At 40.3% G+C, this 26,337-nt stretch overlaps 1 protein-coding gene across 5 annotated transcripts in view; it reads right to left on the minus strand.

Moving 5' to 3' along the window:
- RGS6 (regulator of G protein signaling 6) overlaps positions 1 to 26,337 on the minus strand; it is a 265,220-nt gene that overhangs the window by 98,963 nt on the left and 139,920 nt on the right. For all 5 annotated transcript variants that reach the window (XM_027879655.1, XM_027879654.1, XM_027879651.1 and 2 more), the window contains exon 3: positions 790 to 889. In XM_027879655.1, coding sequence (XP_027735456.1) covers positions 790 to 889 — 100 coding nt within the window. The remainder of the gene's footprint in view (positions 1 to 789; positions 890 to 26,337) is intronic.

Below are 26,337 nucleotides of genomic sequence, written 5' to 3' on the forward strand. Positions count from 1 at the left end.
CAATTTTCATATTCTGTGAATGACCCGCAGGAACCCTGTAGATTTGTACTCCTGTAGCTTAAGCTGGACATTTTTTCTGATACAAGGAAATCAAATCACACTCCTGAATCAATCAAAAACAACTTGAAACTCGCTCAATCCAACAATTTTTACAGTAAAAACATTTTTTAAGTGCTTCAGCTCACAAACGTTCCTCTGCAGGGAACCCTCTTTGCAATGGCTTGACACCAGCTGCACTGCCAGCATCCCTGTTGACAGGAGGAATTTTCCCATTTCTTCATAACAGCATAAAAATCCCAAGAACAAGAAAGGTCCCTTTGAAGTCCCAGTCTTCTCTGTTATTGGTGGTGTCTAAATCCAACAATGCAACTTTTGCATTTTTAATGATCATTTGAATTTTACTGCAGCATAGTCACAGTCACAGAGAATGATGCCCCTCACTTTTCAGAGCAGGATGGGAAACTTCCCTAAACAGACTCATCAGTGTGAGTATCTGGTCTGATTTGGAAAAAGACTTAGCAAGATAGAGAAAACTGTATTTGCTTTACAAAGATACACACAACATTATAAATTTAAAGTGTCAGGAGTAGAAAATGCTTGCTTATTAAAGCATAATTAAAAAACCTTTGTTCAATGCTTCAGCCTATAACAGAACAAAATCCAGAAAAATTAAGCAGAGGGAGGTGTTTTTTCCTTATGTTCCTTCTTTTTTGTGGCTTTAGTATGTTTGCTTATAGTCAGCAAATATAGTCAGCTTATGTTCTCTTCTCTGTTAACTGGGGTTCTTACCGGTGACGACGCTGGGGATTTTGGACAGAAAGCTCTTGACAGTGCGGATGGGAACTCCACCTGTTTTGTCATCCTGCATTCTTGTAACAATGTCTTCAATCTGTCAAAAGAAAGGAAAGAGTTTGTGGTTTATGCAAAACAGTGATTGTAACGTTTACATATCATGAGTACTTTGGAGCCCTGCTGGTAGGATGAGCTTCAAATATACCATGTGTATTACTGCACAAACACAGATCTAGAGACACAGCTATCATCCAAATTTAAACCCTGAGATTAGAAATCTTGAGACAACAGACAAGCTTTGAAGACAGTGATTGGACACTGACAAGCCAACTGCAACTGTGCTTTTTTTTTTTGCTGACCAGGGATGACAGAAAGGTGTTGTTTGCTCCACAGATGAACTGGGTTACACTTCAACCAGATTAAGGAGCTTCCCTTCCAGTCCACTTCTGCCTGTGTTCCCACATTCATTTGAATCCTCAATACTGTAACCTTGCGAGGGCTTTCATTTTCCAAAGGGTCTCAGACAGTCACCAACTGCCTATGGCTTGAGGGGAATGTAAGACAACTGTTGGAAAACTTGCCCTGCCTCATGCTGTAGGCTAGGATGGTACATGTCCGTGGTCAGCCTACAAGGTGAATAACCAGAGTAAAATGATTGTAGAGAAGAACTCGTTGGAACTTCACAGCCAAGCTACCTTTTAGTTCACAGGCACATGCATAATCCGTTACACACAGGAAAATACACGATCATCTTCAAAAGCCATGGCAATCAGAATATCCAATTACTGAGTGAAGGAGTTTAATTCTCCTCCTGTTTAGTCTAAAATGGGAAGAAATTTTTGCTCCTTTTAAGGCTATTCCGCATACATTTACTTGAAGGCAACACCAGGGAGAATAAAATGCTAAACATAAGCACAGTGCAGAAATTCAGTATCTCCAAAAACTCTCTTCAAGTTAATAAGGTCTCAGAAGCCCAACAAAAATAAACCAAAAGCTGTTGACTTTGTTAGCTCAAGCAGCTGACAGCACAGCCCTACCTGATGTTGGTGACAGGGGCCGAGGGCAGCCAGAAACGGAGTACAGCTCTGATTTTACCTAAAGACTTTCTCTTTACAGATGCTACAAAATGCAAACCCAGCAGAGAGGTTACATGGTGGGAGCACAGGCCCTCTCTCTCCTAAGGCAGCCTAAGAGCTCAACGTGCTCTCTTCAACTCTGGAAAGCTGCTTCATTTAGATGCACAAGTGAGTTTTTTTTTTTTCACAGACTTAACACCTACATTTCAAAACAAGTTTAATTTCAAGTCTTCCCAAGGTGGTAAGACAATCTCCTTGCCAACTTCAGACACTGAATTTGATCACTGTGTTTTTAACCTCAGGTTACCACTTAACTGAACTGTTCACACCTTGTTTATATATTTCTTGTAAGTTAACACGTCCTGAACAAATTCTCAGTGGGAATAAAGTAACAAAGAAGAAAATATCTTGAGATACTTAATAGGTTACATGATGGTTGGGTACGTACAATTAATTTGTGGTAGAATAATGCTACTTTTCCCACAACCCAATCTCTATGAAAATTAATACCACCTTTTCCCCTTCAGCTGAGCCTTATCCAAAGTTATTTGCTGATTAAAAATGTAGGGCTTTTTCCCAGTCTGAGGATATCTGGAGAAGGCACTGCTTATCTCTGATACCTGGAGGGGTAACTGCTCTTCTCCAGAGTGGACAAGAAGCATTTCACTGTGTTGAGAGCAGCCTGACACCATCACTTGTCATCAACTCAAGACCTACAAGGCTACAGTGCTCCAATGCCAGACCTACCAGGGGGACATGACATCTCAGTTGCCTGTGAAGGGTGAACATAAAATCACAGAATCGACCAGGTTGGAAGGGACCACAGCGGGTCATCTGGTCAAACCTCCCTGCTCAAGCAGGGTCATCCTAGAGCACACTGCATCCAGTCAGTTCTCAGATATCTCCAGGGAGACTCCACAACCTCTCTGGGCAACAGTCACCCACATATGCAGGTGGAACTTCCTGTGCATCAGCTTCTGCTTGTTGCCTCTTGTCCTATTGCTTGGCACCACAGAGAAAAACCTGATTCCATTCTGAGTTTTAAACTTTATACAAGAAGGTCAGTCAGACTAAGACTTCTGCAAGGCAATGAAAAAGCCTCTCTGTTATGTACCTTCATCTGTATGCACAAGTAGCTGACATCAGAGAAAGATTTTTTCCATGCATAGTAGGAGGAAATTACTCTAGAATGTGTTATGAGTCCTCCATGTCTCCAGGAACACTTAAGAGCTTCAAAAATCACAAGCATAATTTTTGGTAAAACTGTTGTTTTCTCTTTTTCTACTTCAATGAAAAGTTCAGAATGAAAAATAAGCTAAAATAATTACTTCAATGCAGGAAAATAAACTTTTTACTCTTTTGCTCACTGTAAGCTAAAGAAACATAGGCATGATTTATGCCAGTAACATCCTATGAAAAGTTCCACTTCAAGCAAAATAAAACTTTAATTATCTTAAAAGAAAAATACATTGTTTTTATTTAAAGTATTCCCTGTCTCAAACAATCAAGCAGGCACCGGTATCTCAAGTGGGGCCATTAATTTCAGTTTCAGTCACAATTACAAAAGCCTGCTGCAATTTTAAATCAAAACTAAAGAAATCTACCCCAGGGAATTCCTTCCCAAATGGCTCCTTCTTACTCTTGTCTTCCAGCCTGACTACTGGCACTTAGTGCTCTCCTTATTTCTAAGTGTTGGATATTTTTTTTTTTTCCTTTCTACTCAAACGCCACATCATCTTTCTTCCCTGTCCTCTCATTTGGTCTAGACATCACTATGCGTCATCCTCTTTTGGCATGCTCTGCATTTTCAGTCTGCTGCCCAAGAGTCCCCAGGGTTACAAGGCCCTGGTTGTACATACTCTTTCCATTCCCAACACACTCTCCTTGTGCTCTCCAGCAAATTTTTGCACTGCTCAGAAGGGACAGCATGGCATACTCAAGGAAACGTTTAATGATAATTTTATTCTTTCTTAAACTTATAATCAAGTATTAATTAAAATATTAAAAACCTGTATCTAGCAATCTATGTCCAGTTTGTGTTCAGTTCACTAAAAAGATAAGATCTGACCCTTTGTATCAATCAGCCTTTGTTTTGCACCCACCCAACGCTGGCAGATATTAGTAGCCTGGATCCAAATTCCTGCTGAGCTATGGAAATGTTTCATGAATTAAGTGATACAGTGACAAAGCGGAAAAAAGTGATTATTGGAGCCTCAAGTGTGGAGAAAAGCAGACAGGGAACATCAAGCATGAAGGTCACTTTCATCAAAGCTTTTAATCTTAGCTTTTAAGAGAGTTACCGAGACACTTGAGTGCTAATGATTCTCCCTTCAGCTTCTGCATGTCATTAAATACCCCTCAGGTTTCCCTGTCTGCCAGAGTCCCTGAACAGTTCATTTCATCAGGGTAGGAGGCAAGAATGAGTACAACAAAGCATTCTCATATTTATCACTCCTATATGAGCAAGTTTCAGTGAACTAACTTTTGCCCAACAAAAGTCAGAGTAAGAACAGGCAATGGTTTTTTTTTTTTTTTTTTTCCATGATGGGGTCACTGCTGTTTCAGTCTAGTCTGATTTTGCATCATTAAAGAAATGGTTATTCTTCCCTCCAAGTGGATTCTGGGTCGGTATCTCCCTAAGAAAGCCAGAGCAATTCATGTATCTGCTGTCCCTGTTAGCTACACAGTGTAATGTATGCCTAACAAACCAGATCTGCCTTTCCTCCTGACTGGTTGCTGACAACTCTGCTCTCTACATTTCTCCAAAATGTTTTTATTTCACATTATTCCATTTGCAATGCATTGAAAAGGGCTTCTGCCTTCAGGAACACATTAGTGGAGACATAAACTACTGCAAGTAGTTTATGAGAGGCTACCAACATATTCTGTGATACAGAACGTGTTGGGGATTTAATGTGTATGTAGGATTTGCTACTACTCATTAGACCTTCTTTTCCACTATCAGCACTTTTGCTGGCCTAAGGAGGTTGAAGGCACAAAGTAGAAGAGCTTGAATTTCTGTCAGAGCCAAGATGTCTATCACTGGAAGATGAGAAGTCCTTTTTCTGAGAAAGGGGAAAACAAAAGATTACATTTGTTGATGTGTTAGAATAACTAAGTCATAATACAACAACAAATGTAACCACCACAACCTGGGAACTTTGGGTCAGTGTCACACAACATTTTTGGTGTTACCATTATAAGAGGGAAGACGACTCTCAGCTTTGCAGTAGCTTTTATTTCTCCCAGCACCAAAGTAAAGGAGGCACTTCTGCTGCACGTTAGCAGGCAAGCCTTATTGAGCCCTGAGCACGATCAACCTTGAAGGTGACACACAAAGGGAAAGGGCAAGTAAGACATGAAAAAGAAAAGCTAACAGTTCCCTCTCCCCACAACCCCATACCTGGACACCAACAGCAGCAACTGGAGCTACCTGGCTGAACTTGTTCGATTGCGACTGAGTGATGACCACATCAGAGGCCACCACAGTCCCATTTTATTTTTGTGAGCTAGTGAGGAAAACAGCATGCTTTTCATAATCTAGCCTCTGAATTAGCTGCACACAGTCCCTTGAACCCTGCAGGAAAGCTCCTGCTGCTTATTTCTGAATATTTTGGTATGCACCAGGCTCCTGACCAATTACTCACAGCAGCTACCCTACTCTTGGGGATTCCTGTCACCAGCTAACCCATGGCTGGAGAGTCTCCAAGCATCACTCATCGGTGCTGACATTAAATGTACAGGGTTAGATAGACAGCTTTGTGCAATTGCAAATATCCTCTTTGACCTAGCTGACGACAGCTCTCAGGCATACTGGTGGAGCTGGATGGTGCATGGAGGAAAGGGTCAATCTGTTGCCAGTTAGCACGATGGCAATAATTATAAACACATTTGGTCTTTTACTGTTGACTGAAATGTAAGTTTAAAATAGACTGTTTCTCACAGTGCCAACTCTTATGGGTTCGATAAGTGCCTCTTACTAGCCCTCTGACACTGCCAGTGTGCCTGTACCTTTTGCACCTGCTGACTCCTGCCACACAGCCCACGCACGCACAGACAAGGAAAGTTAATCTGACAAGACGCCTGAAGCCAACTTGCTTCACTGGTCCAGACAATTTCACTCTGCTCAAAAACAGGATGAGGAGGCAATAAGGAGGCTATACACTTCAGCACACTTAAGGGAGAAAGGACAACCTTGCCTCTCAGACAACATTGGAAAGCAGCAAGACAGCACTGCCAGAGAATTGTGGTGCGACCTTCAGCAATCAGCTTCATCTGCATCTGTCCAAGTCTCTTCTCTTCCATAACAGAGACAATACCAAAATACACAGGGGCTGTGAAACTTAATTCAAAGATGTCCAAGAAGGACTTGGAGTGCCTTGCACAGCAGACACCACACAACTCCAAAAGATACTCTCCCCATCTCTGACAACTTTTCACAATCCCAACAAAACCAAATGGCAGCAGAGCACCGACGTGCCAGCCAGCAGGGCTGTTGAGCTGCTTTCCACATGGCCATCTTCTAGTAATGGCTGAGGGCAGGGGCACTGATGGAACTTGTGCTCTTCCTGATAGAGTCTTCTCTGCTTATTTTAAATTTCAGAGCTTATTTCAGATAAAGGCAGAGTACACTACATATCTCCCTCAAATCTGAGCGTGTGTCAGGGAACAAAGAAAATAATTGTGATCTTCAGATATTTATTGGGATGGTGAAAAAGAGCTAATAATATCACCTTGAAACTGGTAACATGCTTTAGCATTCATATACTCTCTTCCTTAACAACCCTGAATGCAGTGGGCAGGGGGAAGGGAAAAAATTCCTGCCTGGTTTCCAAGAACCAGCTAAACCATGACACTTATTTATCTGCTGAGGTGCAACACCAGAGTCTGGGAAGCATCATTTCGATCGGACCATGTCTCCCTGAACACAGCCTACCGTGCCAGCTCTACATGGCACCCCTAGCTCAGGCTTGGGCTGCATCACAAGAACATGTAGCTATGGAAAACGAGCTATTCCCCTCAGGCAGTATATGCACAGTTCAAAAACAGTATTTAATATTCAGCAGAAAAACAAAGCTTAGCAAATTAATTCAGCAAAAAGAGATTCTCTAAATGAGCTGAACTAATGCAATTTTCTCCCTTCCCAAAAAATCAAGCATTTCAGCCCGTCAGTGTCAACAGTAAGAAGCAAAAGACATCAATGTGTCAGTGTTATGCAAACTCAATTTTTCATTAAAAACATTTTGACAGATAACTCCCAATGAGCTCAAATTCTACATGAGCTATTATAATTGCTTAAAGGAGGAAGCCATTTTGGCATGTTAGAAAGCTGAGTAAAACAGAAAAAGTAAACTCTTGATTATGGATTGTGCCATGTAATTACAGCAGCAAATGCTTGGGACTGTTGCATTATACAGCACAACAGAAGTTTATTGTGAATAGTGGTATATTTTTTTCCCCATGATTTCTACAGTTATGGTAAAGATGTCACATATATGCATGTAATCAGCTTGAGAGATCTTACACCATCTAAAGCACAACTGCTCTAATTAGAAACCTTCTCAGGCTAGCTACAGATTAGACCAAATATTTACTTTGTTCTATAAGCAGAAGTGTTAAGCTTCTTATGACTGTAGGAAAGTATCATAAATATCCAGTGAAGACAATATGTATTTTAAATAAAACACACCAATGGAAACCAAGTAGTCATAGAATTATGACTGAGATATAAGAAGTCACATTTTGGCAAAAAAACATATATCATCTCTGCCATCCAGTATTTATTGAATAGGGGTGGCTTTTGTGTGACTTATGAACTATACAAATACATATGCAAACCTACGCAGAGATAAATGCATAAATGCAAAGATTATTTCAGCCAGGAAACTTGTAGGATGGAATAATCTATAAAGTGTTTCTCAGTATGTCATCTGAACTGAATGAACCACCGCTCTGGGGGAAAAAAAGAAAGAAGGTTCCATCCTCCTGTACCCTTACCAGTCCTGCTAAAGGAGGCACTGGTGCTGACAGCATCAGGGCTGCTGGTGTGTGCCAGCTAGTGACAGAATTGAGCTTCCCAGACCATTTTACACAGGTCAGCATCAGTCACCTAGTACTAACTTGCATCTGAACATGCCATCCTCAGCAAGATTTGTGTGGATAATCCTGAAGTGTTCTGCAATGACTATGTGCACATAGAAGGCCAAATCAAAACAAAGCAGCAGCATGGGTTGAAATATGATGGAATAAGGTTATAACAGGAAATCTAGATCTGCACGTATGGTAATGTATTCAGCACAGTCCCCATATGCTAACAACAAGAGGGGCTTGGGGGAGCACAAGAGTAGGTGCTATCCTTTGATGAGGTTCTACTGAAGTCTCCAACTGCAGGGACTGACAGCATCCTGCTGCCTAGCTCCAGCCAGGGTCCAATGCACAAGTTGCCATGGAAACAGTAGAGATTTTCTCTTCTGTTGCATCACTGCACCGAATGTAAAACTACACAGGTCTCCAGACTGCTCACAGGGTGATGAATGAGCAGAGGAGCAGACACGCCTCCCATAGCCCCACATGGGGACTGTTGCAGAAGAACTAAATGCCATACATGGCACGGCAGAGCTCCTTTGTGTGCCTGCTCCCAGGCAGGCAGACACATTTAGGCCCCTTGTCGATCCCACCACAGGCAGGGCATGAGGGTAAAGCCCAATAACACAGCCTCAGGAACGCCCAGAAGCAAATCTGTGACCCAGCTGCCATCTAAAATAAAACCACTTGAATTGGTCGGTGCCACAAGCGAGTTCAGTTCAACAGCTTTGATTTTGCTCATGCTTCTTTGAGGGGCTAGCTCCCCCACTCAGAATTTCACTTTGAATCCTGGCCATCAACTAATCATTCCCATGCAAGACAAAAATATCCTGAAACCAGGATTGTTGTTTTTTTTTTTTTTTTTTTTTTTTTTTTTTTTTTTTTTTTTTTTTTTTTTGTACTGGAACAACTGAGAGAGCTCCAGAAATCTTGAATCTTCCAGCAACACTGGGCTGAGTCTCCAATCTGTAACATTATTCAAGGACAGTTTTTCAAACTCATTGAGAAGTAGCATGTAAGAATTTTAGTATTATATGTGGTCTGTGCGTGAACATGGCATGAGAAACCAGCACCACCATGATGCTGAACCAAAGTTTGATAAACATAGTACTTGAAGAGAAAGTTCACTTTCCTCTAAAGCATCAAATACAAGGCACCTCCAGACAGAAAATGCCAAACATTGGTAGGTCACCAATCTTGATAAAAGTGAAAAGCTGGTTAGAACTGCACCCAAATCACTTCACACCAAATCCAGAACCCCAGGTGGACTCACATTTGCACCTTCCAAAGCTGGGAATTGGACAATGTTCTCAAGACCCAAAATCTTTCTCCAGAGTTGGAATCACAGAGCTGCTACCTCCCACCCTGTCTGCCTTCAATGCAAGGCTGTGGAGGACACGACTATTCAGTCACCTTCTTCCCAGCATCACTGACATGTGACAGTGAGCCTTTCAATGCAATAGGGTGGAAAAGGCCATTCCTGGGTCTGGCAAAAAATAAATTGCTTTTAACAATGCTGAGATGTAAAAAGATAAGTTGTTCCTCCTGAGCGTTTTCCCCCCTTGCTACAAAATGCAGCAACTGCTGTCTAACTGATCTGAAGTATTTAATTAAATATATTATTTATTGAAATGAACTACAGAGACATAAATATTAAGCAGATAAGAAGTTGGAATATAGTAGGTGGATGCTCAGTCAGGGTTCTGGCATTGGTACTGCTGTCTTTACTAATCTGAATAATGACAAGCAGAGAATGTGATTTTATCACCTCAAACACTCAGGGAGGACTGTGTTGTTCTCTGGTTTTCACTTTTTTTAAAGCAAAATAGGTTTTCTGCCCCCACTAACAAATCTTTAACAAGGGGCAAACTCTCCAGTTGAGGGAGGAAATAATTATCTGCTGCAGTCCTGGCCCTATTCTGCACACAGGGGAAGAAAATAAAGAAAGCCAATTTAAAGTGAGTATTTTCCGTTTAAAATGGTAGGAACTAAATTTGCACTTCAAGTTAGGCTCCTCACCTGAGGGAAGATTTGTGTCCATACTCTTGCGAAAGGGCTGAAGGGTACTTGTAGTGAAAAGGAGGACATATGAATCCTAAGACAAGACTTTTACACTGCGGGCTTCTTGATTCAATCTGAGCTTCCTTAAAGCACTTTCAATTGCAGGTAAAATCAGATGAAACTATGCAGCTCAACTTTGAGAATATTACGATTTAGTAAGCGTACAATCATTTTATGTTAATTTTGCAAAGCTTCATAAGAATGTTCCTAACTTCTCCACAGCAATGAAAATACTTGGAGTCATTCAGAAGGTAGTTCATAAGCTATTTCCAGCATGAGATGCAAAAGTTGGGTTTTCTTGTTCCTGGCAGGAACGTTGTAGCCCTGACACCAAATTTCCACCATTACCTTTCCTAATGAATTGTTGAGGGAAACTATCCAGCATTGCTCTTCTTCCTCTTTTGGTAGCTGATGGACTTCTGTGGCTCAGCTAAAATAAATTATGTAGAAATGTATCTACATACTCACAAACCAAATGTTTCACTTCAAAACAACAAGAAGGCAGGGCTTCAAGAATTTTTTTTCGTGCCTTTTTTTTAAGCATTCCTCTGTGTATATAAAACCGTGACACATAATAGAGTGTGACAGGTCATTTCATGCATCATTTAATTCTTTGCACTGCAAAGTGCCCTATCACAATAAAGATTAGATACATCCCCCTCACCCCCAAATGCTGCTGAAGATGCACACACACAGTGCAAAAAAAAAAAAAAAATCAACCTTCAAATATGAATGAATATGAGTGAACTGAAATTTCAGGAAAATAATGTTTGAATGCTGTGTCTATTCACATTTTCACAACCATGATTAAATGCAAAGGGCAAACAGTACAGTACTGCTCTTCAAAAGTTTTAATACAGAACATTCCTTTAAAAGTTATTGGCTTATGTTCTACATAAATGTGACTAAATAAGAAAGTAAAGAAATAAGTAGTGCTGACAGATTGTTTTTTTGTTAGTTGTTTTACTGTAAGTCAAACAAGTGAATGAGCAGGATCTGGTACTTAATACTAACAACTTTTAAAAAATAAAATTAAAGAAAAATTAAAAATAAAAAAACCCAACACTAGTGAAAAATCAACGTGAATTAGACACTTTACGCCCATCTAACATGTCTTACAACACTAGCTGTTTGAAGTGCAAAGGCAGGAAACATAAGACTGCATAAATCTGTTACTTAAACAGGGTGGTGGGGGGACAGTACCCTTACACCTGCAGTCAACTCAGCAAGACATGGCTCTGCATTTCTTACCGACCAGTAAGACATTAAAAAGAAAGTCAGTAATCACTGAATAACTGGATAAAGAAGGAAAAAATAAAAAAGATTCTCTACAAGCCCTCTTCAGTTTTTTACCAGCATCAAGTGGTCCCTACTACCGTTAGGAAGTATTCATGAAAAGAAACAAGACCTGACAGTCTGGAGATCAGCAGCTCAGGCTCCATGCTGGCCTCTGCACCTGCTTCAGCTCAGCAGTGCTCAAGAGCTCTGCGGGAGCAGGGTGGGAGAGGATGGTGGAAGGCCATCAATAATACATGTCTGAACAGCCAGAGGGAAGCAGAAGGGACTGCACACTGCATGGTGATTTCAAAGCTGGCATTCTCGAGAGCATTCTAGGCCTTTAATGTGAGCATGGCCACCATGTATTTTCTGGTGTTTTCCAGCACAAAAATGAGATGCGGAAAGGGACTTACTTTAGACTGCGTCCCAGACCCATGCAGCTCTCCAGCCTGCTTGCAGAGATGGAACAGTTTCTACCAGAAATTCAACACCAATTCTCCTTTCACATTCAGGAGTCAAATTCATATGCAGAGAGGTCTGACTGCTTTCTCACATTTGACACTGTTATCAGAATTAGGTTCCAGATATATAGGTTACTGACAGGTTTTCAGATCAGGCAGATAATGCTGCAAAAGCTTCCAAAAGCAATAGGTCTCTATTCTCTGCTCATAGTCCTTATTCATACAAAAGATTCACCACCAACTTCCACATACCATTTGTCTAGTCCCTTCTCTTGCTATCCTGAATCCATGGAGTCAGCAACAGCCTTTTCAATTCAATATCAACTTCAATACACCTGAGTGCAAAGTTCTGTGGCACACAGGCACTGTCACTGTATTGTCAGCCTCTGAATTCCTGGTCACCCTGAGGGTTCAGTGCTTGTTTTCCTGGCACTTGCTGTTTCCTCTCTTGCTTAGATTTCTGTCCTTCCCGCTACACTGTTGCTAGCAACAAGTGACTGCCACAAGCAATTTTGCCTTTGCTTTCCCGATGCAATAAGAGAGTAATTTGGATCCTCTTACTTCACAACATGCAGCTCCTCTTTATATGTTCCTTAGACTTCAGGGAAGGTTAATTCCTACCTTTCTGCATCTTTTTCTCACTCTCCTCCTCTCCTTTGTCATCCTGCTCCCCACCATGCATCTGTTCCTCTGAAAGTACAAGAACTTGTCACTCTCCAGTCCCAAGCTTGGAGAGCGCTCTGGGGGGCACCACACATGCACAGGAGGGAGAGGGCTCCATAAACTCTGCTTATTGAGTCTTGCTTTATAGATTTGATGCTCCCTCTGAAACTGCTTGTACAGCTTTTGAACCCATTGTCCTGCCCACATCTGGTGGGAAGGGGAAATACCAGATAGAATTACAGTTCTGCAGGTTCTACAAAAACAAGGGATTACATATTAGAGAAAGTTCAACCTTCCTGCAATGAGCACTCAACACCCATTGGCCTTGAGACACATGCACACAACTGAGACACTATGTAAGACCCATCTAAATGGGAACAGTTCCTCCTAAAACTTGCAGTTAACTTGGACATGCAAATCTGAGAGAAGCTGTGTCTCTGTTACTCACCAAATCAATTACCTAACAGGCCTGCTTTTCCTCTCTCAGCAGTCTACAGTGCACCCAGTTCTAAACTAGCATCAGTTACATGCCTCCATCGCAATTCAGGGTTGTTTTGTTCTTGCCCCTGCACTAGAGTTTGCTGCCTTTGCCAAGGATCTAACATAACCAGTTGTGAATCAGGGCATAGGAAAAACTCCACCTGGCTGTAGGGCACAGAACTGGAAGGCACCTACTTCTAAACATATCAGTTCAGGGGGCAGGGGACAGCAAATTCTTGAACAGAAAGACAAACAGCCCAGAGCTGGTCATTTAAAATATACTTAGCTACCTGTGAAGAAATTCACAGGAGGCTTTTCCACAAGTTTAGACAACAACAAAAGTTATGTTGTTTTCAATATCAACAATATACGTGGTTCATATCTTAATTAAAAAAGAAAAAGGGACTATCATTTTAATAGGTAAGCACCACTGGGTACCTTCAAGTTAATTAATGTTGACTTCTCGCTAAGCACATTGTACTAGAAACTCCAAACACTGTAGGAATCAGTGTTTGTAGTTATACTCAGTATTTACTGAAATACCCATTCACATAGCATAAATACAGGTGTACACCCCACACTCACCCCCACTTGCCATGCCATGTTTTCATACGGCACATTTAAGAACAAATAACACTAAATTTGTGACATCTCCAACAGATCGTCCCTCTTATTAGAAATTAAACTGCTCACTTAGCATATAGCATTTTTCAGTGTTTCTCTTTCTAATTGTGAGTGGGTTTTCATGTTCATGGGAGTTTCAATAGATATTTGGTCATGAAGTTTATCTCCATAAAATACCATAACATATTTTAATGTGTTATTCCTTGATTATTAAAAAACTCCTCCTAATGATGGCAATCTCAGGTTTTCTCTATATTTTTACATTCACAATTGCAAATATCTATTTTATGATCCTTTTCACTGGTGAGTTTATTGAAGTCTGCATTTTATTAATGTTTATGAGCAAGTCTATTAAAATGTACTAACTCATACCACTGGAGTTGTGTGCATAGTTTGTTCACTCCTGCTAGCTCTGCTCTCACCTCACATATGTTGATCTTAGGTACATAGAAAATTTCAGGTCACTTCTGCATCAATTTATTGGTAACATACCAAAAAATTATTAAGTAGATATGCTGAGTATTACCTAGCCAAACAGAACATTTAAAGGCTCTTTGATGAGTAGGAGGCAGGAATACATTCAGGTTGAACCACTGAATGAGACTGGTTGCCACTGCCAAGAGCTATGCTTTAGCTGATGAAAGTCTTTGAGCCAACAACTGCTATATGCTCAGCACAAGGAAAAACAGAAATTATTTATTCACAAGTAGTATTATTCTGAATTGCTTCTGGATTTTCTTTACCATAGCCTTCCCCAGATCTCTTGTGTTATTTAAAACTAATGATGTTTCACTCATTCAAAAATGCTATGTGTAACCTGGTGGATTTGCTTCATCTGAATGATGCTAAAGGCAACTCCTGGCATGCCCTAGTTCCTGCACTCAAAACAAACAGGTCTTTTAGTGACGTATGCATGAACAGGGGTTTGCTGCCATATAGGTGTGTTCCAAGTGGAAATACCAAAAAAGCCTATCTTTTTAGGTTGAGTCCCCTAGGAGCTGAAAACTAAACCAGCATAAAATATCCTTCTCTTCCCTTCTTTAAGGTCCCAGTAAGACACCTGGGCAGCAGCTGCAGATGTAGGCAGAGATGGGACGCTAGAAGAGACCTTGCTTCATGGAAATCCGGGCAAATATATTTTAAAGCCTGCACTTAGTCTCCTATACCTGTATTTCTAGCCTTGTTGCTGCTCTTTATTCACTAGTTCTTTATCAGCATTTCTTCCTGCAGAGAAATCCCTCCCTCTCCTGCACTTTATTCAGCCAACCAGCCTCAGTGTCTGAGGTCAAGTGGGGATAGAGCCACAGCTACTCTGATAGAACTCTCCCATGGCCTGCTTTGCCCTCCAAAGCAGGTCAAATGGGGCTGTGAAAGCAGCAGCTGGACTTGAGATGCTGTCTCTTAAAGCACACTGTTGAGGGATCAATCTTATGCTCCATTTTCTTGCACTCTCTCAGGTCACAATCTGGCATCTTAAACCTGTAGCAGCCCTTCTACAAGTTTTTATTTTTCTCAATAAGGATCTCAAGTAACTGTAAAAACATATGATTTGGATGGTTTTCCTTTTAAAGCATAGAAATTCAGGAAGAGTCTATGTTCTGTCTTTTCAGCTTTATCTGTCTGCACAATTTTTAAAATAACCTATGACTATGCAAGTTAGGGGATGCTGTTTCTTACAAATTTCTACTGCTTATATTACAGTAAATCACATTCATGAATTGGGTTTGTTGTCACTAAGGCATAAGCAAGCTATAAATACAAACCCAGCTGCTATTACTATTAGCTTTGGGAGTCCAAAACTTAGTCCAGGGACATTTTTAATTGCAACTGACGTGAACCTTTGATTTTTGCTCTAATTAACTGAGTGCGAAATGAGCATAAAACTGTATTTTGGGAGAGGAGAGTTGCCTCACAAACCTGCTGCCAGCCAGGTAAGGAATAGTCAGTTCACAGATGGGTGAGGAGTTACAGAAAAGTAAACCCCAAGAAGATAGAGAATCCTCCTGACTCAGGTCAGGGAATTTGATCTGGTCTTTGCTCCAAGTCACAGACAGCAATCAAAGATGAAGAGGAGCATTACTTGCTCATCTTCTCTTGGATTTTAAAGGTTCTTTCCTAATACAATTAAAATTGAATGTCCAAATATCACTCAAACAAGTGAAAGCTGAAGCAAGCCCTGGTCTTTCACCATTCCCTCTCCTTCCTAATCCCAGCCAGCCTCAGGGAGGCCACCACAAGCCCAGAAGCTCCCCAAGACTGGTGGCTTTTTACCAGTGAGCATTTCCAGTCTCTTAACAAAAAGAAAAGTACTTTTTCTGGATAAGGACAAGGTGGACTCCAATTTCTGGCACAGGCATACTGAGTACCTGGGAACAGACTGTGCTGCCTCAGTGCTGTCCAAACCTGCTGCATGTATTAAAGTGAATGAATCGAGTTTGACTCACCCATCTATGCATGGGGGACAGCTAATGGAAATGGAGGCAGCTTCCTGAACAGGCAGAGCAAATAAAATTACTCTTACATAGCCAAGCTAAGTACCTTTAATTAGAAACACACCTTCATTAGAGTCTTTAAAAGGAAAATTCAATTTGCACCTAACCTGAAGTATTTATACAATCTTTAATTAGTTGCAACTATCTTAGCTAATAAAACTAAATACCTTCTGCACATGGTGTTACTTAAAGAGAGCATGAGGGGCAGCTGCACACGCAATCAACGTTTCATAAGAGCAATCTGGAGACAGAAACAGTGAGGAAATCTGGAGCTTTCCAATGGCCAATACTACCACTGCAGCAGCTTTTTGCTGCGTGGTGAGCCAAGTCCCCATGTGCAGCTCTGCTCTCTGGAGGATTTTCCTCTCCATAGCTACTTTGACAGCCTAAGAAGTGAAGAAATGGCATTTCTCCTGCAAATAAGATTTTAGCAGGTTGCCCTAAAGAGGCAGGTTGCCCTAAACATAACACTGTGTTTCAAAGGAAAGCTGTTGCATTGCCTTGCCCTGTCACCATCCCACCATGCTGAGCAGTTGCTCAGTACTTCCAAGCTCATGATCATCCCTGAGCAGAGAGGAATACTCACAGATAGTGTGGGATTGCTGCAGCCATTTAAGATACTAGTGCCCTCAGTTGTCTGTGTGACAGGATTTGCAAATGTCCCCTCCCCCCCTCCCCGAAAAGTCTGCAGAAGCAAATTATACTTAGACCGCAGTTCATACTCTGATATCTTAGTGAAAACATCATTTTGGAATAACTTTAATGTATTAGCCTGGGCTGTGAAGGGGAGCTGCTAAGGTTTGACCACCTATTCTTTTCAGTCTCTTGTACAGAGGATAATACACAGAGTAATAATACCTGAAGCCACTCTATCAAGGTTCCCTCTTGCATCCTCACGTGGCCATAGCCTGCAGTGGACACTTGGAGACACAAAATTTTTGTTTATTTTCTACCAGTCCTTTAGATCCCACCTCTAGCAATGTACTGATAAGTGTTTTAGAGCAGGATAACAGTTTACCAGCTAAACCCTTAGCTCTCCTCTTTCACAACTGTTAACTGTTTACAATCAGCCTGTGGCAGGTACGGCTGTTAGTGTGTCCCTCACTGTGCAGCTGAGTTTGGAAACACCAGCCTTTAAGAAGTGAGTCCCAGTAGTCAATTAACTTTGGTTCTCAAGTGGCATAACCCCCAAATTTAGTAACCTGAAAGCCCAGAAGGCTGGCCAGATCAAAGTAAAGCAAGTGTGTCTCCCTCAGGAGAAAGCCCACCAGGTGAAAGCAGACTCACAAAAAACCCAGGCCATGGCATATGTCTAGAATCTTCTTGTCTCACACTGACTTTAAAAAACAAATACCTCGCTGCTCTCAGTGTCTCAGACTCTTTTAGAGCTCCAGCCACCTGAACTTCCTTTGAGCTACTCAACTTCCGCAATTTTCTTTTGAGTACAAGTCTTAAATTGAGCACTATGTCCAGTTCATCAAAAAAAAGTGTGGATTAGGAAAAAATCGTTTGAGCCCCCATTTCAGAGGATTTGCTCATTTTCTTTAGCTGTGTATTTTGTGGGGAGTGTATGTTCCACCAGAGATTTGGCAGCATTGCAGAGTCTAAGACAGTATTCTGAGAAGGGACATATTATCTGATTACAGCAAGACTGCTGGTCACATCTCTTCCCTGGCAGCCCAGATGATGAAACAAGTGCTGTATTTAGTTTCCCCTTGTATTTATTTTCATTATTTCACTATTCCATACCTGTCAGCTTCTTCCCACTCAAAACAGTTTTTTCTTTTGGTTTGGTTTTTTAACTATAAGTGTTCATTCTAACTGTGAGAGCAAAGGAAGTAGTTATATATGCATTACATTACACCGAACACTCTTGTTTTATGCAACACCTCGATAACAGGCATTTTCTCATTCAAAGCAGCACCTGAAAATTGCGTACTTATTTTTAAAGCGACCTCAAACTATTGAAAAGTGCATGAAAACAAAGGTTACTATCAAACTCTGGTCCATTTGACAATAGCATACATTTTAACTACTTAAAAACTTAAAAGAAAATTGTACAATTAAAGAAGTACCTTTTAAGTGCAATACACATTTCCATGAAAGTACCGAAAATTTAAAAAACACTCAACCTCCTGCGGCATCAGTGACCTGAGAAAGCATATTTGCTGGACCTATTATTGCTGGCAATATTCAGTACACCAGAGCAAAGCAAACCAAAATCACGGTCTTGTTCTCTGCTAGAATTTCACTCAGTGTTTCTCAGTGAGACTTACAAAGCCTAAAGCCACCCCGTGCCTCCTTTCACCATGCAGGTGAAAGCCAGCTGCATCTCCAGTACTTCGGTTACAGCAACTGAACCATGAGTACAGAACAGTGATTTCTCAAAGTTTCAGTGCACAAGAGAGAAATCACACCAGATTTACTCTGCACTGTTCAACGGCATCCTTGACACTGTTTTCCTGTAAATGATCAATATATTACCCTTCTCCATTTTCAGTGCTACAGTCACAGATCATAAATAACAAAACAAACATTGGAGTACACCATTTAAGGAAGGCTATGTTTCTTCATTTTGTTATCAACATAAATTTCAGCATTGCATTTTTCCTGGGCCCATCTTACCGCAAATACAGTGCCCTGTCATTCCTGATTAAAATTCTGTTACAACTTTCAGTGATATGTGTACATTTAAGCTAATTTAGACTAATAAAATCAAGATATATCCCCTTTTCCTCTCCACGTTAATCTACGTTGTGTCCTCTGCCACAGTACCACAGACCCAAACATTGCCAGAGTGATTTATGACCACTGATAAACTGTGTTGCAGATAAGTTCCAAATTATGTTGGGAGATCAGTTTGGAAGCCTGGGCTGGAAAAAAAATGTGTCACAAGGGAGGCACACTGTCAGAGCCGTGTACATATATGCATCTGTTTATGTGCCTGGTAATGACCATGAAGGGGAGCAGGTCCAAGGCTAAAATTGCATGAGAAATTGCTAAAAACCAGGATTAAGATGCATTACTAGGGCTGTGAAGGAAACCTTGCATATAAGCTGCCTACACCGTGTCTGACCTGGAGTTCTTAGTCACATTTGTATGAATAACATTCATCAAACATTCAAATGCAACTGTTCATAGAACAGTACCTGTGTGACTGGGCTTATTCAAAGAGTGTAATCAAGTGTCCCCTCTCCAAGGGATTTAGGATGAACGTAGCATTTGCAAAGCCTACAGTTTCAGATACTGCATTATTATGCATTACTATGGTCCTTTAACTGTTGCACCTAAATAAAAATAAACCACGGGGGAAGTGCAGGGAACAGGGCACCAGAGGCCCAAGCTGTTCTTCACAGCACGATCCTCCCTGATCTATATTATTCTCCAAGATCACTACCAACACCTTTTTTACTAATCTGGAAAATTCACATTTATTAATGAGTCCCAAACACACATCAGCAGCAAACAGAAGAAAAGACCTCACTGGGAAGTAACGAAATGAAAAGGGCATGGTGAGGGTGAGGCAGGCACTGGCAATAGCAAAGAAGGAATGGGCTGCCCTGGGAGCCCATCATCAGGGCTTCAGGCAAGGCTGCAGACAGCCAGGGAGCTGGTAGGCTAGGCTCTTAACAGGATAAGGGTCAGCAGGTTCTAGAGGTGTGTCATGGGCATAGATACAGAACCATCAGTCCAGATAATCCCTCGAACTCATTAACAGAGCTGCTGAGACTTCCTTTGTTCCCACGTCACTTGGGAGGCAAGCTGCCTGTAAGTGCATAGCACTTAAATTTTTTGACAGGAGATCAGACTCTTCAGGCAAACAGTACTCAGTCCCAGTGACGTATCAGGTGCAACTCTTTCATCTGCCTTGGCTGCTCCAAACTTCTACCTCTGACAAAAATTTTATCTTCTTTCTCTGAAAGATAGCCTCAAGGCAAGGTGACTCTAACTCACCTTTAAAATAGATTACTTGTCGATTTATGTCAACTCCAATCAAAAAACTCCATCTATTTGAGCAGCTCTAGTCCTGCAGTTACTGTGCACTCTGAATCTCAAGTGACAGCCTTGCTCTGCCCCACACATGAATGTGAATACCTGACATGGGATTTTTGTTTAATTTTTAACCACCGACTAGAATTCAGCCTGGCTCTGCAAGATCTTAGCAGGGGGTGATGGGAGGACAAGCAAGTGTCTGAAAAGCTTATACGAGCAGTCTTTTAACGATGACAACACTCATGTCAAAGCTTCTTTAGGTAAGGATAACTAAAATATTTTATAATAGATACTATACAAGATGATTCCAGGGGATACAGCTACTACGGAGTAATCAATCCCAAAGGATTAGAAGCAGTCTGCTGAGCCTAATGCCTGCTAAGGCATCTGAGAATTATTCATCATCTCATGATAACTGTATTTTCTCTAATGTATTATTACTTATATGTTAATGGCACCCTTACAACATTTAAAAGCCTGTCACACCCAGCACCACACTGCTGTTCATTTCCTGTATATATACCACCTGCTGTCATCAATGTCTCTTCTCCAGCCTTTTTAGCTGTTGACCTAATTTAATGCCTTGCTGGAGATTGCCTTCCTAGCTGTAATTATAGTAAAGAAGGACTTCACAATAAATGTATTTCTCCAGCACCCATAGCATCTGTTAACTCTTCTCTCAGTGTATGTTCCTGCCTGCTAGGCACACTCAAAGAAGATACACATTTGGAAGCATGAAATCTGTGTCTTCCCAGTACAATTTACCTAAGAATAAATATTTAGATACTAGTAATAAAAACCAAGCTAATGCTTTAGCTAGCATTTTGCAGTGCAATACAGGCTTAGAAAAGAACTTGGGCATTATAGCATGGTGTGTTACTCCTGACACTGCAACCCAGCTTTACTTCAGTGGTGATTACAGCATAGCCATCAGTCAATTTGACCTAATTTGGTTGCTCTTTCTCTGACAGTTTGACACTAAGATTGTAACAAGCCTTATCTACAAGATGATAATTGTAACACACATTAGAATAAGACAGATCACACACTACACTCCCTAGGAACCTCTAAGGTTAGCTGCAACCTTCAGGTAAAGCCTAATTCTATAAAGTAATATATGTTTGCTGTTTGTTTGAATTTTCTTATAATTTCCCAGTATTCTTCCCTTTTTTCAACTCAGATCTGCATTGGAAATAGTTAATACACTGTCAACTTGCTGGATTATCCTGATAATTTATCATTCATAGTATCAGACCAGGAATCCTCAAATACTTTAAAAATAAAATTTTTAAAAAAATCAAATTAACAAGCCACTACGGTTTCTTTATTGCCCACCACTCCCTACAGAAGAAACAAGTTTTGAGTGGAAAAGGAAACTGCATTGAAGTTGCACTTGGGTATCTTCTTATTGTCTGTTTACATGTAGGAAGGACATCATCCACTGTTTGTCTCTCTTCAAGGAAAAGTATTTACATGCCCATATGAACCTACTGGAGCTTAGAAAACAATTTGCCATCACATCCAGCAGTAGGATTTCCAAAGCTGGGGCACAGCTGATAGGGCTGTGCTGTCCTGTGCACACAGATACGTGCTTTAAACAGAGAGCCGGCCAGGCTGACACATGGATGGTACAGACTCAGATCATCCATAAGCAGGCAACTGACAGAGGTGTCAATCCCAACACCAGAAGAAGGTATTCTTTGAAATCAGGACACCCAGAACAGAAGGATGCAGAGCCTCCCAGGAATCCACATTTGTTCATCAGATCTGAACACATAACACTTCAACAAAGTTTATTCTTCCTAACTTGAGAGAGATGGAGGAAAGGGAATGGGGCTAGACACCAGCAGGGGATGAAAAGAACAAATCAGTAATGTCAATCGCCACAGCATGTGTGACACTAGAAAGCAAAGCTTAGACTGAAGTGTTATTCTCTGTCATTTATAAATACCGGTTTTTTTAGGATATGGATGCACAGCAGTGAAGCACTGTCAAGTAAGGAATAAATATTACAAATCAAAACCCACCAAAAGACAGAAAGCTTGTGCCAGTCTTGCACTAGCTTTTACATTCACCTCAAATTCCAACAGAAAAGTCTTCTCTACTGAGTAATTAATAAGGAGAGGAAAGTGCTAACAATACAGTCCAATTAGAATCAGTTAAAAAACCCTAAAAGACCTACCAGTCGCAAGTAGGCAAACACTTGATTCTGAAACAACGTTTTGTCACTACTAAAAACTATTAACTCTGAAGCAAGAATCATTCATTCACTTTTTAGGCAGCAGACAGAGCCTCCAACCAAGTTTGTCATAGATGTGAGGAGGTACAGACGCCACCCTGGGACAACTGAGAGTGTGTAGCTCATGGAGTGTATTTTGATCTCCCATCTGGGCACAAATTTGTGATGTACCACTAGTTATTTAGCATCAGAACAACAAGACACAGATTATTTGACCTGAAAAGGAGTATTGTTAGGATGAACTTAATTTTTTCAAACTTGACAGAGGGTAAGAAACACTCGTCACATCCTTCTTCCTCTTCCACATCAGAAAAAGGGACTGCTTGGGGAAATGAATGTTCAAAACACAGAATCAAGGGATAAAATTCTTAAACTAAATTATCACTGTGTTTCTCCACAACTTCCTTTCATCCTTCTGTGTTATTTTCCTTTTAAATAAATGCATTGTTACAGCTCAATTTAAAAGAAAAAACTTTTGGAGTCAAGTACATGATTTGCATATAACTTGGGCAATGGACACCATATTCTACAAAACAAACAGTTTCTTGAAGCTTGTGAATTCACTGTAATAGGTTGCTGCATCTGGAGATATAGTAATTCCATGTAAAAACGATGCTTAACAATAGGCTCTTGCACTTAGTCGAAGATCCTGTTTAAACTGTAGACATAATACACAAAGGATCGATTCCAAGAGCACTTCATAGTAAAACTGAAGACTATGCAGAAAACACCTCCTTAAATGAGAGCTACAAAAATGCTTCTTACTCCTCTTATTTTAGGAAAAAAGAAATCCTACAAGAAATTAGAGGGAAGAGGGAAAGGGAAAAGACTGTTCTGTAGTCAACAATGGAGGTGCAGCCACCAGATATGATCTGCACTCAGTAGCCTGTTGAAAGACAGAGCAGTGATTGTCATACAGCCAAAGTGTTGTAGTGTTGTTGTCATTTGTTATGACCCAAAATGCTATACATTTTAAAACATAATGGTTGTGTCTCTCCAGGGTCACAACACCAGGACTTAGAAGTTCTCCAAGTCAGTAGCAGGAGATATTAAGCTGCATTCAGACAACACAGAAAGCAATTACCACTACTCAATAAAATTTGCAGCTATGCAATCTTACACAATGGGACAGGATAATCGAATCTCATGCTTCAAGGCATAATATGACTGCCTAGAGGATGGGGAAAGCACTTCCTGCCCCTCGTATTTTACCAATAGTTGTTCTTATCTTTCTCCAAAGCAGGAAGATGTTAGTAATATGGCCAAATCAAATTATAGCAAATTATATGTAGGACACTAATTTGCACAAAAGAACTATTAGAACCTTTAGTAAAAAGCAATAGCTGGAAAAGGATGAAGTTCTGTGAAATATTACCAGAAACTTGGTAAGAAATGTTCTAGTCTGCACCTTCTCTATTTTTAACATAAACTTAACCTGAGTTCTTTCACACTTGATTAAAACTATTTATATGCAGGTTTTGTTTCACCTCCCATTAAAAGGCTGTTTGTAGCTATGGCACAACTAAAAATATCCTCCTCTGCTAAATGAATAAGCAGAAAATAAATACCATTAAAATCAAGTTATTTTAAGGAGATATTTTCTTGAACCAAGGCAGTATTGGCTAACTTTCATTCATGATGCCCACCTGGCCCCAACACCTTCCCCTTGTACCTCCCCTGCTGGCTAGGCTAGATCTTTTTCTTTTTCATTTAAAATTCTTCTTTTTTTTTTTTTTTTTTTTTTTTTTTTTTTTTTTTTTTTTTTTTTTTTTTTTTTTTTTTTTTTTTTTTTTTTTTTTTTTTTTTTTTTTTTTTTTTTTTGTGATAGACCTGAGTGTTTTGCTTTGTAAGCGTGTCCTGTGTAGGGTGGGGGCGGTGGAAGAAAGTGTTAAAGTTACATTCAGGATTTGAGGTTGTGAAGTCGGCCTCTCAGAAATTAAGAGATTCCAGAAAACAAGGAGAACACACTAGTTACTATGTTTCAAGTAATTTGCTCACTGTCACATGGGAACTTCGTGGCAGAAAGCAGCTCCATGGGCTACCATTGCCCTGCCTTCTCCTTCTGCCTGGTAACTTCATCCTTTACACATGTGCTGCCCTCTGCAACGAATCAGGCAGGGCTTTATGGGTGAACTTGCAGGTTGTGAGAGAAACTCTACAGGACAGGAACACACAGAGTAAAAACGGTGCAACTGCAGACAGAGGCAATGTTGAAGAGATGGACACATGCAACATCCAAGCACTGAGGAGGAAAAACACCAAGATGAAAAGACATCAAGCTCAGGAAAACCACGAAGCTGAAAGACCAGAACTGAAAAACGCAGAGGACAAGCACCTTCCAGGAGCTACAAAGCGCATCCTGTCCTCACCTGCTGATGACTGCCCATCTCACTGTGTGCCTTACTAGGACTGCTTCACTCAATAGCTGCCAAGTTCTACCCATCTACCTTTTGTATTGCCCAATACATAACAGCTTTGTGCTTTAACACAGTGAATATCCTCTTGCAGTCTTTGCACATGGCAAAGCATACCTCAACGAGCTGACCCAGCTGAATGATTTCAGGGTTGCTGTAGAAAACTTAAGATTGAAAAGTATGGAAACTGTTCCCACAATAATATCCCCGAGTATAAATTCTAAATATCTATTTTTTGTAAACATTTTTGCAGAAGAAAGAGTGGAAGAATCTAAGTTTGCAAGAATCCTAAAGATTTAACAGATTTCTACAATAGTTAACAGATAAAATCCATATGGGAAACATCCCCTGAAGAATGAATTTTACTTTTTAAACATAATATGAATAATATATGACATGGAAGTGGGGCAGAAAAATATACCTGTTTTTTCTTTATGGCAATATTGCTACACAGATGGCAAGGAGCTCTTATTAACCACAATAACAATATTCCATCATTTTTGCACAGTAATCTAAAGCTTGAAGAGAATGATTTTAATGCTAACATTGTTTAACTATCTAGTTATTGCCTAATTTTCCAGCCAACCTATAACATGATAATTTTAGTTTTGCAGAAAAAAAAAAAAAAAACACACCAAAAACACACAGTGGAAAATACACACTGGATAGAGCTGTTCCATACTGTTTATTAGCACTATATCATACAAACTGTCATAAGGTTTTCATGGATAAATCAAAATTATGACCAGTGACAAAATTCCTAGAAAAAACAGGATTAACTTGTCAAATTAGCTTAGAGGATTTTCATGGTGAATGGTAAGATTATGCTGTTCTCCAATCCCTTTCCACTCACTAATCTGAGTGACTGAAATGAGAGTGTATGGGGAAAATAGTTCTTATGAATACCTAACTTTCCTTGTATCCTGACTAAAAGTGGGAAAAAAAAAATCCTGTGGTGGGTAAAAAGGGCTAATACAATAACATTAGCATAAGATTTTTTTTTTCTTCTGTCTAATTTGGGACCAAATTCTGCAATGTTCTCATGTAGGGAACGATGAATTGCAGAGTAACACTGCAATTGCAAAGAGGATGGGAGAACATGTAAAAGAGCAATTCACAGCCACTTCAGAGCCTCACCCCGGAATAAGAGGTATATGGGACCCTTGTAGATAATGGAACCCTGTCCAATGGCTGCAGAACAAAGTACAAAGTTACAGGTGGTACAAGCTCAGGAATCATGATTAAACTCCAAAGGCTCAATTCTGGGAACTACCATGGCTTGCTTGGAAAAAAAAAACACAAACAAACAAAAAACCAAACCAAACAAACCCAAACAGAACTTCAAGAATTATCATAAACTGAGCTGATCCCAAGCTTACATCTTGTTTCAAACACTCATTTGACCATTTTAGCTTCTACCTATTTTTGGCAGAACAGCTAAAAATGGGCATTTTTAACTGTTTAGATGAATCAAAAGACAATAATTGAGTTGCTTTCTGGTTCTTTTCATAAATAGAAGGCAATCTTGGAAAGGATGAAAGAAAAATTTTAATTGTTAACACATTATTTCTTGCTTAGAAGGAAGAGAATATGCTTTTTCTAATACAGTGACCTTATTCCCACTCCTTTAGAAATGCATTTAAAGTAGATTTTAATTTGATACAATGAGGTAAAACCTCT

This window comes from Empidonax traillii, unplaced genomic scaffold (assembly GCF_003031625.1).
Source record: "Empidonax traillii isolate 1590-97213 ecotype Southwest subspecies unplaced genomic scaffold, ASM303162v1 scaffold56:size2478089, whole genome shotgun sequence".
Lineage (NCBI taxonomy): Eukaryota > Metazoa > Chordata > Aves > Passeriformes > Tyrannidae > Empidonax > Empidonax traillii.